Source organism: Orbicella franksi, chromosome 15 (assembly GCF_964199315.1).
Source record: "Orbicella franksi chromosome 15, jaOrbFran1.1, whole genome shotgun sequence".
Lineage (NCBI taxonomy): Eukaryota > Metazoa > Cnidaria > Anthozoa > Scleractinia > Merulinidae > Orbicella > Orbicella franksi.
Window position 1 is genome coordinate 745,448 of NC_138159.1, and position 14,753 is coordinate 760,200.

At 39.2% G+C, this 14,753-nt stretch overlaps 2 protein-coding genes across 3 annotated transcripts in view; both read right to left on the reverse strand.

Annotated features, from left to right (window-relative positions):
* Positions 1-1,581: 1,581 nt before the first annotated feature.
* Positions 1,582-7,122, reverse strand: LOC145470055 (uncharacterized). The gene is made up of 2 exons (XM_081453885.1): positions 5,077-7,122; positions 1,582-2,412 (listed from the first exon to the last, which is right to left on the reverse strand). Exons 1-2 carry the CDS (start codon positions 5,174-5,176, stop codon positions 1,685-1,687), a joined length of 828 nt encoding a protein of 275 aa, XP_081310011.1. The 5' UTR covers positions 5,177-7,122; the 3' UTR covers positions 1,582-1,684.
* Positions 7,123-8,221: 1,099 nt separating this feature from the next.
* The window catches only part of LOC145469527 (uncharacterized), a 15,686-nt gene continuing 9,154 nt past the window's right edge, over positions 8,222-14,753 (reverse strand). The window contains exons 8-13 of one of the 2 annotated variants that reach the window (XM_081453273.1): positions 14,733-14,753; positions 14,017-14,152; positions 13,666-13,909; positions 13,023-13,345; positions 12,243-12,426; positions 8,222-11,563 (exon numbers count right to left, since the gene is read on the reverse strand). The exon at positions 14,733-14,753 is cut by the window's right edge and continues 64 nt beyond it. In XM_081453273.1, coding sequence (XP_081309399.1) covers positions 11,492-11,563; positions 12,243-12,426; positions 13,023-13,345; positions 13,666-13,909; positions 14,017-14,152; positions 14,733-14,753 — 980 coding nt within the window. In that variant the 3' untranslated portion in view covers positions 8,222-11,491. Of the gene's footprint in view, positions 12,427-13,022; positions 13,346-13,665; positions 13,910-14,016; positions 14,153-14,732 lie in introns of both variants that reach the window. The other variant, XM_081453272.1, reaches the window with a different exon arrangement.

The window sequence follows — 14,753 nt, forward strand, 5'->3', positions numbered from 1 at the left end:
TTGTGAAGCATGCTACGTCGCCTAAAATGCAGCTCACGGAATTTCGTTTTCATAAGAATTTTAAGGTACATTCATTACTTTGACTGACGAAATATGGGAACTTTTCGAAAAATTCTAAGCTTACCAGCGAGGCTGGAAGACACCCTACTCCGAGGCCTTTGATCACCTACTAAAATTTAGCCGAATTTGATGGGGAAAATCTCAAAAGTTGGGTCTAGATGAAGCCTAAAAAGCACATCACAGTAAATTTCATACCTTAGTCAACCGTTCTATAAGTTCAAACCGGTGGGTATCTCCTTGGATTGCACGCGAGAACAGATTAAAATCTGCCACAGTCAGTGTGTTTACAGAGCTTCGCTCGTGTCAAAGCTCATTTGCATAACCCTAGCACCCGGTGAAAATACATCTTCTTCCGTTCAGGTTCATTTAGACCCCGAAGTCGAGTGGACCGCTTTTAGCGGGACTGCTACTTAAAAGACGGTTGATGACTTTTTTTTACTGGCTCCTTAATTATCTTTAATCTTCCGAAATTTTTCTTTCCTTTGAAGCCGTGTCTATTTTTCCCATTATCTTAACATCCGCGTCCCAATGTTCGAGAAGTCGATGTTCAGAAAATTTCTGTGTCAACTTCGAAGGAATCATACTAAGACAAAATTTATTTAAACAATACACGACATTTTAACATTAATAATGATAAATTAGCATAATTTAAAAGAAAGATAAGATACAGTACAAAATCTACATATATCTGCCTCCACCCCAGACGTTTCTTTTTTTCTTTCTGAGCGTTATCAGTGATTGGGAGACTGGGACGCAACTGTTACAACTGGTAGTGAGCAGGGCGCATTGGGCCCTGTAACCCTGTAGTGAGTGAGGAGCGCAACCGCGTTTCCTCCTCCCCATGATTCCCTGCGCGTCTCCTCACTAGTTAATTATTATATTTTTTACTATCGCGGGGGCGACTGGGTACGAGGAAGCACATGTACGACAACTTACAAGACCGGCATGCTAAACCACAGACTTGTTTACCGTAACCGCCTCTCCGGTTTCGCCAGATTTCCAGACATCAAAGCGAAACGTCCTACCTAAAGTGGCATGAAACACTGTCCATCGTTGAACATATCGGAACCTCGAGTTCTGAACTTTGAACTTATACTTCTTATCCAGTATATCACTTTTCTCTACCAAATTATTCGCGAAAAGAAAGTTAGACAGTACGTAAAAAAAAACCTTCAAGTTGTTAAAGCACTCTACAAATTCACGTAGTTATCTGACTGACCCGTTCACGTTCACCATGCATTCAAGCATTGAACACAATGACTGCAACAGACCGAAAAACAGCGTTGCATGTGATTGACACTTGACAGACTTTATAAACAAGAGAGTAGTGTTTAAAGTTGATCTGTTTACAAATTATGAGATCATTTAGTGTCGGCAGACCTGAAACGAAAATTTATTGTCGGTAGACTTGACAGAAGTTTAAATTTATACGCAAAAATAAACTATCAATTACTAATCCTTCAATGAAAGTAAATTTTTCTAACAACTATAATTTTTTAAACGAAAACATCGGGCGAAATTGCCTTTGTTCCTTTGTAAAGAAGTTCATCAGTTGTGTTATCCGCAAGCTAAACATGATTTAACTTGCAGGATTTCCTGTTTGGAATTCTGTGCTGGAAGTTGTTCATGCTTTGTAAACAACGGCTGCAGACCGCTGACCGTTGCTACTGACAGGTGCAATTATCAGCTTTCCGCGTCTTTTTTGTCGTACCCAGTGCACCATTAGACAAATGAACGCGGACAACAACAAAGTGGCGACGACAGCGATCCAAATGCCGTGTTTTGAGATTATCATGGACATGTTTCCTTTGTTATCATGGCGAGTATTTTTCTGAGCTCCCTCTGTATGTGGGGCCTGGCTGCTAAGCTCTGCGTCAGTTGATATGGTCGTGTTCGAAGGCAAAGTCGAGGCTTGTGTTTTATTTTCTCTCAGGCGAAACTCGGCCAAACTTTCGTGGACATGATCCCCATTGCCATCGTCTCCGCCCGAATTCTGAGTGGGTCTGCTTGCGTTACTTTGGGTCGGCGGCAGAGGTCGTCGCGTACCGCGATGACTGTTGGTTATGATTGGAAATCCCAGATGATCTAGCGTAACATCGCTTCTGTTTCCCCTTAACATCTTCTCCATTTGAACCTCTGTTAGTCCTGTTAAGTTCAAGGCAGGTCCACCAGTTGGCCATGAGGTGTTTCTTCGTCTTGTTGGCCAGTCAAAGACGGGACGGCGCGTCAAAGTTGTAGCTACTGGGGGGACTCCCGTGGCAGTTAAGTTTTGCACTTTAGTCACGTTAGGCGAAGTATTGTTGTGGGACACGTCACGCTTTATTCGGTGCACGTGATTAATCTTCCAGCAAACTAAGAAGATGATCAAAAAAATGTTAATTATGAGGCAAGAAAACACTTTGAAGAGGTGTTTGATTGATCAGCGGTAGATTAGGCGACAGGAGACACGCACGATGTTTTTGAAGGACACTTAAAATCTTTTAATAGAAAGAAATGCATTGAGCTTATGCAACATGGAAAATAATTCAAACAACATTTATCCAAAATAACTAATTGTATGCAAAAGTAAGCTACTTAAAATAAGGATTTATTTGTTGAAAAACAAAGGAGGAGAGAGTCATGTTCGAAACAGACTCATTTTGGTTTTGAAAATGTCGTTAAAAGGTGACATCCGCGCAAAAAAGCGGAAGTCATTTTGAAAACGACAAAGAACGAAAACTAACAAAAAAGTTGTGTTAGTCAGTGAACATTTCGTGACTGCATGCTTGTTGTAACTCCATTTTCTAATTCCGAAAGAAAGCAAAAACACAAAACTAGGCTTCGAAAAGATCCGATTACCAAAGTTTAAAATCACGCCTTCGATGTCACTGTTTACATAAACGAACAGTCGATAACCATGTTGTTTTTGAATATCAAGTTCTGTAGTTTGAGCTCCTAAAATGGATTTTTTTTGGTGGATGGTTTACTTTGGGTTTTACTGATATCAATTATTTATTGACACATCTGTCCAAATCTGAGCTTGCAAACTCTTTGCAAAGGCTAATCAGATACACCCAGCGACTCTGATCCTTAATCACGTGCTCATCCCATTAGTAAAACACGAAAAGCGTGCATCTCTAAATGTCTTTCATTTTTGAGACCAGTCACGAGGCAGTGGCGGATCCAGACTTTGAGCTAAGGGGGGGCCCGGTTTTGTTTTACTTGCCCTGTCGGCTTTTCTTCCTTCAGTCATTTCTTCTTTCTTCACCCAAAATAAGAGGGGGGGGCCCGGGCCCCCCGGCCCCTCCCCTAGATCCGCCACTGCGAGGCCTATAAAACGAAACGACTTCACCAAACTTGATTTTAAAAGAGACAATACTTTTCTAAAAGAGGGAATGAAAATCCCAGAATGTTCATAATTGTGTCGAAATTCAGACAATTGGCAGAACTAGAAGTTATATTTCGTCACAGTTAATGATCAGACTAGAATATGGCGACAAAGGTACCTATTAAATACGGTGTTAATAACAATGAAGAAACGAAACAAAAATGTATTATTAGCAGACAATGGAAAATTTTAAATTAGTTATTTTCGTCCCAGTAAGAACAAAATGACCAAACATTATATTTTCGTGTTTCAAGACCGCATTGCAAACCACAAAAGTTCGAAACACTCGGCCGAATGTAGCCATAACAAGTTTCGCGCTGTCAAAGATTATGCCGAGAAAAAAAAAGAGAAAGAATTACTGTCACAAAGATACAAAGATGAAATCAAATTAAAAGAGTTCCGACATTGAAAAAAATCAGCATACAAAAGAAATTCGAAATCTTTGTTTGGAAACCTTTGAACTTTCATGTTTCATAAAAAAATCTTTGCTCCTTTTCTTATGCTGTGCCAAACTTAAATGAGCGATTTAATTTTGCCCGAAGAAGTTTGTTGTTTTTGCAAACAGCGAAAGTGGGGAGTTTTAGGTCACGTCGCGACAGCAAAAGTGTTAATATTTGAACCTTCTTTCTCCGCGACCGCTGCTAGGTAACAGCAATGAAGAAACTACAGCCGGACATGCATATAAGACGTGTCGGCACGGATTGGAAACAAGACAAATTGAGCAATTTCTTAAGATTGATCGTTGAGGATTATTGTGTCTACCACAACCGTATTTCTTTTGTATTCCAGGAAATTCCTGATTACCTTCACTAGGACTAGCACAATGGCTTACAAAGCCCAGCGTGTTAATCAGGGACAAATAAACCTTTCTCTATTAAAACAATAACAGCATATGCAAGTCATATCGATTTGTTTTTTAGCTCAAATTTTCGCTGTTTTTCATGTTGCAAGCAGTCAAAAACATTTGACCTGCAGTCTAGGTGTGATTAAATTTCGTAATGGCACCAAAACCTGCCGATGTACGTCCTACAATCTGTTGGTATAGTTGCCAAAGTAAACTTTTGAAGTAATAGAACTTGTTTGCCAAGGCGTTTTTTCTTTTACCGTGTTGTGCACACGAAGAAAGGAAAACATTCGTCGGCATCGACGGATCAAAAAGTCAAGAGTTTCTCAATTGGCGCGCAGATTCATCCGTCTTCTTCGTCTCGTTTCCCCCATTAAGAAACTCGTTACAAATGTTTTCTTTCTGTTCAAAGTATTTTAGTTATATATACAGCAATATGCGGTTATTTGTAAGTGACTCCAATTCACTGCTAAGTGATTTACATCCTCTAAAGATCTCTAACAGTCTGAGCACCACTTTAACACAACTCCATCGCCAGCGAAGAGAGGGCTGGGTGAGCATTTTAAGTCTATTGAAAGTTGACGCAACTACTTATTTAGACATTACCCGCAACGGGAGAGTAATTCGAAGGGTGAGAGAACGGCAAAAAACTCTAGACTCAAAAGATTTAAGTCCGTCAATAACGGAAAAAAAAGCGTTTCTGTTACGATGCGCGGGGTGTTATGAACAAAGCTAATTAGAAATTTCCTTTTCACTCCACGAGTTGAGAGTTCTAGTCAAAACATCGGACGTCGTTTGCACGAACCTTGTTTTTGTCCTTGCTGCTTCAGGCTGGCTGCGGCTTCGGACGGCAGGAAGAGCAAACAAAGAACACAAGCTAAGACCAGAGAACTGATGGCTTTCATCTTCACGATGCAACGTCCTTAGGTGTTGTGGAATACTTCGTGTGCAGGAAACGCCTTGTAGTAAAACTAACCAGTGGCTCTGACACCTGATAGAGGCAGTTCTATCTCTGGCGCGAGTTACGACAAAACTGACTCATTTACACTCAAGCTGTGATTGAAGTCCAAATTACTGCCTGCAAAGGGCGCAAAGTATCTTGATTGACAGTACGTCACTGATTTCTGACGCAAGAGTTTCTTGGCCACAGTTGCCCATGACCACCACTGAAGATAGAAACCTGTTTGATAAGATCAACCGCTGATAGACTAGTATACAAGATGTGATATTTCTTGAACGACAAGATATATCCTTCAATAAGACCTGTGTATGGTTCCAATTTACACGGGCTTCTGTTGCGGTTAATAAGCACAGGTACATTCACATATCTCCCAGGTCTGTTCGTTAACTACCAGCCAAACCAAGGTAATTGGTGCTTAGAATGAACCTTCGATAGATTTTAGTGGAAACGACGAAAATGAAAGTACAAAATGATATCATGTTTTATAACTTGGGGGTGAAGTTGTCTTGCATAACAGGACACAGTAATGGTAAAGCTCTCGCCCTCTCGACTTCTCCTTTAAGGAAAGACATATTTCGTTTGTGGCCGGCACGAAATCTTAGACGTAAAAATTTGATTTGGTGTATCGTTATTAAGTTTTTCTAGTTCAAGGTCGTGTTTTGTGATGATCTGGGCGGGCGCGGGTTGTTTGAAAGCTGGTTAACTCTAACCCAGGATTAACAGTTAACCAAAGTATTAATTTTTCTTGTATAAAAACGTTTTTCGATTCAAATATTTTATGTAGCTTGAGATTACTCAAGCCCAAAACTGAAGGACAAACAATTTAAACAGAAAATCTCACCAAAAGAAATAACAATACTAAAATCAAAATTCTTGCTAATCCTGGGTTAGCTTAATTGGGCTTTGAACTGAACCCGGCCTAAAACAGCCTGAACTCGCCAGAAAGGTCAATTTGGAATGTGACTTGCACTTTTATGCGGCAAGTTGAACGTAAAGACTGCAAAATGACTATATCATGTAATTGACGAGACCCAAAATTGCTGACTTTTATTATCCAACTCCGCTCCGTACTCTGTGAGGTAACTGATACCGGCAACGAGCGAGTACATAGATATCACCCGATATTCAATTTATACCGTGAGAAACCAGTTATTGTAAACAGATTTCGAACGGCCCATGATCAATAACTACAGTATCCTTTTGCGTAAAAAAAAAAAATAATTGGACCTTTCTGTCGCCATATGCAGTGTCAAGAAAGAGCCACCATATCTACTTGTTATTTGTGACTTCCTGTGTCCTCAATTTCGCAATTTGGCGGCTTTGCTTGCCTTGCGCAATTAATATAGTACGTCTTTAATTTGAAATTAACGACAATCTCCACGAAAGAAAAACCATTTCTAGGGGCTTAGTGCATTCTGAAGTACTTTATATAACTACAATCAGTTCGCGAAGTTCAGCAGGTCCTAAATCCTTCATGCTTCTTGCAAGTTTTGCAAATCCAGAATTTAGCCAGAACTCAACTAGGAGTCAACGGCCCCCTTTCTTCAGTTATTTTAGAGGTAGTTCTTATGTAAAGGTTGTGGCAAAAAGGCAAGTGCAACAATAACAAACACAGCTAAAGACGATCTAGAGGGAAGTAGATAGGTAATCCCTTGTCAAGGACTGAGTGTAAAAGTTGCTTCTAAAAGAATGTCATTGACTCCCTCGTATTCCCCTCTGGTACTGAACTTCTGTTGATAACTTTTCCCGTTATTTTTTGGCATATTTTGCAATAAACAGACTGAAATGCCTCAAAAGATATATTCCATGGCAAGTCCATGGTCCATCTGTTTCCCTTTTAAAGAAAACAGTAAAAGCCCGGGCCTTGTAAGAGCCTACATCCTTTTTAAAGCGTGGCAAAATGGGGTTTTGTATTTTGGGATAGTTATTGACAATTCAGGCTAAGTAGGTTCTTAATTTTCTACGAAGGGAATGTAGTTGTTTGATTACCAGGAAAATAAATAATCTTGTGTTTGGTCCTTAATTATACAGCATACATTATGGTAAGCCTAGCAAAACTGATTACAGAGTGTGTTATGTAGTGTTGCCTCTATACAAGAGTTCATAATTTAACTTTAACACACATATAAGAACCAGCTTGATCTTGCTTGAGTAAACAGGTTTTTATATTTTTGGGTTTTAAAATGCTAAATTTCTGCCAGCAGGTTCTTAATCTGCTAGATTCTTACACGTGGGGTTCTACTGTTTTTGAATAGCACTGTTTTCATTTACACATTTGAACTTTGATTGAGGCCATACGAGGTGAAGAAGACACCAGGAGATATAAGATGGCGTTGAAAGATGAAAACTAAATCATTAATGAAAGAGGTGGTTTGCATTAAGCCTTAAAGAACCAACTCTATTTGTAATTCATTCGTTGATAAATTCCTTCTTTGACAACATGTTCAAGAGTAGTTTCTTTCATGTTTCCATCTTAGAATGTTAATCGTTTAATGTCAGACAATACACTCAGTTTAAAATCTGATCTATCTTCTTTCGCTTGCTTTTGGAATCTTTTGGTTGCCGGAAATAGTTGTAACCAAATATCAAAATTATCAATACCAGTAACAAAACTGAAGTGCTACAAAACACATTTCAGTAATGACTATTTTTTGGCAAAAAGTTTCTTAAACCGATTTCTGTCAACCGTTTTGAAAAAGTGACAAAAGTTTCGTCAATGGAAACGAGAGAACAAAGCAAATACTTTCAAAAACAAAAATGTTGTGTTTGAATCCAGCCAAGTGACCTTGATTTTAAAAACATAGACACACAACGGTTAATTAATAAATGAATCGGTACGGTCATCAATCAATAAGAATTCCCTCATAATCTTAGAGAACAAATTATCATCCTTTAAGTGGAATGTGTTGATCGTCCGTTCCGCTAATGAGCCAGTTGGTCCGATAGACTTTTTCTTCCAATTATTGCTGCAAAAAAAGTTTCCTTTTTCTCTTGCACAGAAATTTCTTGTGCTTGTCTTGTGCTAGGCGAAAGCGAAGAAACGCTTTTGTTGTTAAATCAACTTGTGTGACCTATGGATATCATTTTCACTTAACATGAACGGGTTATTACGGTCAGGATCTCACGGGAGGCTTGAAAGCAATTCTGGGTCCAAAATAACCGTTATTGGTGACACGATACAGCAAGACTGCGGCTCATGGGAACATCTGTTCATTTTGTTGATAAGGGTAAACAGAGGCAGACAAACGGGGAAGGGGAAAGAGGGGGGGGGGGGGGGACCAACGGGGATTCACGCCGTATATACGAATAAGTAGGAAGTAATAGGGCGTCGAGAGTATGTAAAAAAGCACAACAACGGAAAAAAATCCTGCAAAATGTAGTAAATACTAAAGTTAAATTATGAAAAACTGCAGGTGGCGGGTAGGAAACAGGACTTCCGAGTTTCCACTTCCCTCATTTCTCCGCTCCCGTGGGGAAGTGCACAAATGCCGCGGGAGATCTGGCCTCGTCATGATTCCCGCAGATTACGTAATCAGCAACTTTATGTAAAACACTTTTTAATGAGATTTAACTAACAAGAACTCAACTAATTGTTTTCGAGTTTACTCTCCTTAAAATTAAGAGCGTTGGAAAGACAACCATCATCTCTTGGATTTCAAGTTCTTGTGTGGCATAAAATTTGTCGCGTTCTAATTCTTGCAATTTTTTTTTTTTTTTTTTTTTTGCGGGCGTGTTCACGATCTGTAAAATATGTAACCGCAAAAAAATCCTAAAGTCGAAGCACGTCAACACGGCAACGAAGAAGGTTTTGATTACTTGGATAATACATTATTTTTACTGATGTATATAATAGAAATCGGATAGAGCTTTTTACGTCACTAGCAGAGCTGTTATTAATCAAGCGGAGATTTTCTTCAGTTGCTATAACCCCTATTGACGTACCAGAAATCCACAACAACATTACGTTGTATTAAGAAAATTAAGAAAATGTTGTAATTCCAGTTGCACCCAGTTTGCTAAAAGTAAACCGCAAAACTCCATTCTCTGCATGAAGAACCAAAAACCAGCTTCTCTAAATTGCAGCAATTACTGAGATCCCGCAACCACAAACATTAATCCGCAAATTTTAACACGTCCAAATACTATGCGCCACACACAGCTACCATGCACTAACCTAGATTCTTAGCTCTTGATTCTCTACAAGACCCACAGAGGCGACTTGTTCATCTCACAGATCTTTTCGTCAAATGCAACATTATTTTCAAAGGAATCCAGAGCAAAACACGTATCACATGATGAGGGTATTTATTTCCTTGGGTGGCAGAATTACAGAAGGAATTACGTTTGATATACCGTCTCCCATAAACATATCCACTTCCACAGTTAATTGGGTTCACCATTGGATTTTCCTCCAGGCATCAGCAGGTTTCCTTCCGCTTGTTTACATTGGGCCGTAAGTGGACAAGTAATGTATTAAATAATATTTACTTTTCAATTACAGTGGAAGTTCTCGTAAGCGGACACCCACGGGACGCGAAAAAGCTCTCGGCGTAACTGGAGCTGGCCGCTTACGAGAATAGTTCTCGTAAGCGGCCACTAGAGTTGTAAGGGAAAGATGGCCGCCTAAGGGAGTTTGTCGAGCTTACAATAAGCATTGAGAATGCAAAAATACCACCAAATAATGATGTTTTTGGTTTTATTGCCTTGTGCAATGCCGCGATAATGGCGATAACTGCATGTATACAGTACTGTGTACTGCAGTACTAGGAGGGGCCCTGAGTGTTTTTTTATTTAAAAATACTGAATCATAATTGAGCCAGCATTGACATTAGCATTAATAGTCTCACTGTAACAAAAAGCAGTGATGCAGTTCACAAATATTTACAAGTATCCTTCAAAGTCAGGCCTAATTTCTTTCATGTGTCCGCTCAGGGGAGGTTAAAAACAAAGGAAAAGTCTAGATCGTAAATTCTTCAAGTGTACGCGGCCGCTTACGGGAATGAATAAATACAGAGTTTGTGTGGGAGTTCAAACGGGGTTTTGTGAAGCCGGTCGTTAGAAGAGCTGTCCACTTACGAAATTGTCCGTTAAGAGAGCTTCCATTGTATCTTACTATGTAGCTACGACACCTCACGTAACTTTTGCTATAAATACTGGCGTTTTCCCTTCGATAAACCTGAAGAAGACTGGTATTGGCCAGCCGAAATATTGCAAAACAATTACGCCCTTTTACACGTTGTTGGGGAGGCGCGGTGATCTCTGAACTTAGTTTTTAAATTATGTTCTTTTAGAAAACGGTCTTAAGAAAACACGCGCGCTGATCGGTTAAAAAATCGTGTTTCTATTAAACAATTAGATTATGAGCTCGAGATTTCTATCGCGTGATAGTTGACGAGGGTGCAGACCGAGTCAACTATCACGCATAGAAATCGAGAGCGAATAATCTAATTGTTTTTGTATAAATCTACTAGTCGTTCAAAACTCTATCTAAATCCTCTTCACAGACACTTCGAAAACGCCAAGAAGCGCCGTCATTTTGTTAACAAGGGTACACTGCTACGCTACTCACTATCTATCACAGAATAGATAGTGGATAGCGTAGCCCATCAGAGGATGGCATTCGTGATAGAGCGCTAGTAGATTTATACTAAAACTCGATAGGAACACGGTGCGTGTTTTTCTATTTCTTAAATATTGGTTTTATTTTAGATTTTAATTTAGGTCTTAAAATACTTATAATAAGTCTTTTATAATTCTTAATCGAGGGCCACAGGTTTATTAGTTGTTTTAACTATTAAGTGTAAACACTCTCTAGGTAAAGTTTGATTGATTGATTGATTGATTGATTGATGGGTTCGGATCGAGCGGTCCACGCTCGACTATGCAAATTAGGCGATACTGGTTTAAACAAGGATTTATCTGCAAATACATGAATGGTCATCGTAGTTATGTACTCAACTTAAAGGAGTTGAGTCATTTAGTTTAGCCACGTACAAAATTACGTTTACTGAATCGGAAGAAACCTTAAATAGTAGTTTACCAAGATAGAAAATCACCGAAGAGATAATAATAGACCATAAAGGAAAAAGGATGGTTAAGGATGGAGAAGAGTAACACGGATTAAAAACAACGAACTTGAAACTGTTAGGTGTAACTTTTCAAGATTCAGAAACCTTGACATAGCTCCTTTAAGAGCTTTTAAGATCTCTATCATATTCAAAGATTTCCCCATCTACATGTGGTCCACCATAGTGTGACGTCATCGAGATGTTCTTGCGTCACAAAGAATCCAGGAGAAAAGCAGAGACAACACGGTTAAGCACAGCATTACCTGAAACCGAAACAATCAGACTAATAAACAAACTATAACGATCATGGCAGGGAGACATGAACAGTGAATGGTTTTTAGCACGAACACACACTTGAACTACTTAGGACTGCGTGTAAGCTTTGGTGGTGTCTCACTGAGTAGCTAATCCAGAGGTCATTTCTAAAGACCGAGCTGTTCAGAAGCGGGATTGAGCTGATCCAGGATTAGATTCAAATCCAGTTTTCCTTTAAGTTGACATTGACAATTTCTCTCAGGGTTTGTTGTCTAACTTTAGGCAATGTCGAATTGTTATTAATAAATACAAATTAGCTAATTTAAGAAATCTTTGAGATAACAGACATAGCCACTTTGTTTCACTTTTAATCCTAGATAAGTCTACATTTTGATTTCAGTTTTGCAAATTTTGAAGTGAGTTGTTCTGTTTATACTTTGTCCCATCTAGTTTTGAATCTGGCAGATCTCAAACCCTACAAAACTGGCCGAAGAAGCCGGTAATAATTACAGTCTCGAATAACTTCGAATGCATGGTTCGGTTTTCGAACGAGCTGTTTTGAAGAAGCGCAGGATCTTATATGTTCTCTTGCCGAGGGCGGGAGCAAAATAAAACCACAGGGGGCGGCGGGACGCTTGAAAGAACGCGAATGCTAGAGTAGAGACAGTCTAAAAATATCATACTTACCACGAGATGCCCATAAGGATTCACGGAATCAAAATTAAATCTGGACAGCACAGCATTGCCATCTGTACTGATACAGTTCAATTTAGACTCGTAATCACAATTCAGATGAACATCTTTTAACAAGACTTTCGTGATGGCTGAGTAGCCATAGAACTGTGGATTGACGTAGAATAGTAAATTATATCTGAAAAAAAGAAACGAGCAGTTTGTTACTACCATTCAGTTCTGAGAGTTTCCATTCTCTTTAAGGGTCTGCACAGACTATACAGTTGGCCAGAGTAGGGACTCAAGGTATGGATAACTAAATTTGTTTTTGTGATATCACGGGGGTAACTAGCATTCACTGCGCATGCCACAGTATAAGAAATCGCCGTCCAAAAATCACTGAAGATGGCTCAGTTTTTGACTAATGAATCACAGACAAGGACAAATTAGTTGTCAACAAATGTATCAACATCGAAAGTAGTTTTTATTGTTACATAAACAAAACTATACATTTGTTTATGATTTCTATATTTACAGGTTGCTTTACACACTGGCTCTTTAGCTATTGACAACTTTCTGTTATCGACAACTAGTTATAACTCTCGTTTCTTTAAAAAACCCTCTCTATTCCTTCGAGACCCCAAGGCAGAGTTCAAAAGAGGCTAACGAAATCGTCCAATAAATAAACAAACAAACAAACAAACAGGAAAAGAAAGTTGGCGATTTTCATCTAAATGTAATTGATAACCAACAAAAAAAAACGCGCTATAGGCATTGTATAGAATAGATACTCACCCTATCGGCATCTGATCTCGCGTGACAATGAACCCGCCAGAGAACCCTGCTAATATGGCTATAACGAGGCCTGCGTGACAAGCGTTACTTGGTGTAACGTAAGTGACCATCATGTACAACGCTATCCATGTTTGGTTTAACACCAGTGAAACGACAGTCACCAGGAAAAATCGCCACCAGTTATATGACGTTATTACCATGAAGTATGTTTGAACTGAGTTCGCGAGCACTGGTAACAGACAGGCAGCGGATGTGCTCAGAAATGTTTGTATCACGTGTTCATAGGAGTAACCGACATCTAGTGAAGATTCCACGCGACAGATCTGTTAAATTGATGATACAAATAACTTGTAATCGTTGACTTAAGATTTTTGCTCCGAGTAAACCACAAATGGAAATAAATTCAATGTTAACACAGCCACTACACTACTAACAGGCCATTCCCTAGTTGCCTTTTGCCTCTGTGACAAACCTTCGTGCGAAACCATTCATATGAAAATGTGGTCCCCCTACAGGTTCATTTCATGTAAATCAAACTCCTTTCCATATGAAAGGTTTTGCATGAAGACTCGCTTGAAACAGAAGCACAAGGTAACTCGGAAATGGCCTATTTGAAAGCGTGTTCTTTTTTTTTTTCACTTACGTCCAGGCTCCTATTGATATGGTTCAGTACAACCGAGCTTAGAAAGAGTAGACTGGGGATAGACGCGCCACAGTAAGCCGTGATTATCTGCAAATGCGTCTCTGCTTGCCAGTAGATAATGCCAGCGGTTAATCCAAATACGGAGAACATGATTGGCAGATAAACTGCCTGGCCCAGGGTGGACGATAACGAGGCTCTGTAGTCTATTACAAACAACCTGGTAAGGAGTCCACCATGATCCAAACTGCAAACAAGAAACTTCATTAGGAATTTATGAAGTACAAACCAAGGCTTAGTGAGACGATATAAAATGTCGAAACGCTTGTTATAAAATGCTTCATGTCGATATACCTGTTGTGCAATCCTGGTAAAATATGTTTCTCTCTTGTGTTCGAGTGCACGACGTCTTTTACGGCTGGTTCGAGTTGCCTTCGTACTATCATCGCATCTTTTAGCCTCTTGTTTTGAAGGATATCTGAAATAATGTCTTTAAAAGGTCGAAAAGTCATCATAAGGGTCAATTTATACGCCAGAATCCTTCCACAGCTCGTTCAGCGAGTGTTGAGAGAGAATAAATAAAAGAGATGCTTGTAGTAGCGAACGTCAAATGCATACGAAATCGGCCTAAATTTACCAAGGAAGCGAACAAAATAGTTCATTCAGTGTTTTAAAGATCAGCTGGACCGGGTTGTTCCAAAGCCGTTTAACGCAAACCCAGGATTAAAAGTTAACCGAAGTATTAAATTTTCTTGTGTAAAATTGTTTTTGCCTGCTTATGTTTTGATTCGTTTGAAATTACTCTAGCCCAAAACTGAACCACAAACGATAGAAACAAAAACGTCATCGAAGATATACAAAACTGAAATCAAAATTCTCACTAATTCTGGGTTAGCTTAATCGGGCTTTGAACAACTGTTGCGATACTCGTAATTCAAATAAACCACAACCCGCTTATAAAAACTGTCCATTCAAACTCACATGAACTTAATATTGAGAGATTTTGAGAGTTTTTGTTGGAAACTGAATACTGAAAACAATAAAGACAACAAACTTGAACATCAAGGCACCTTCTAATTCTGCAGCTTTCT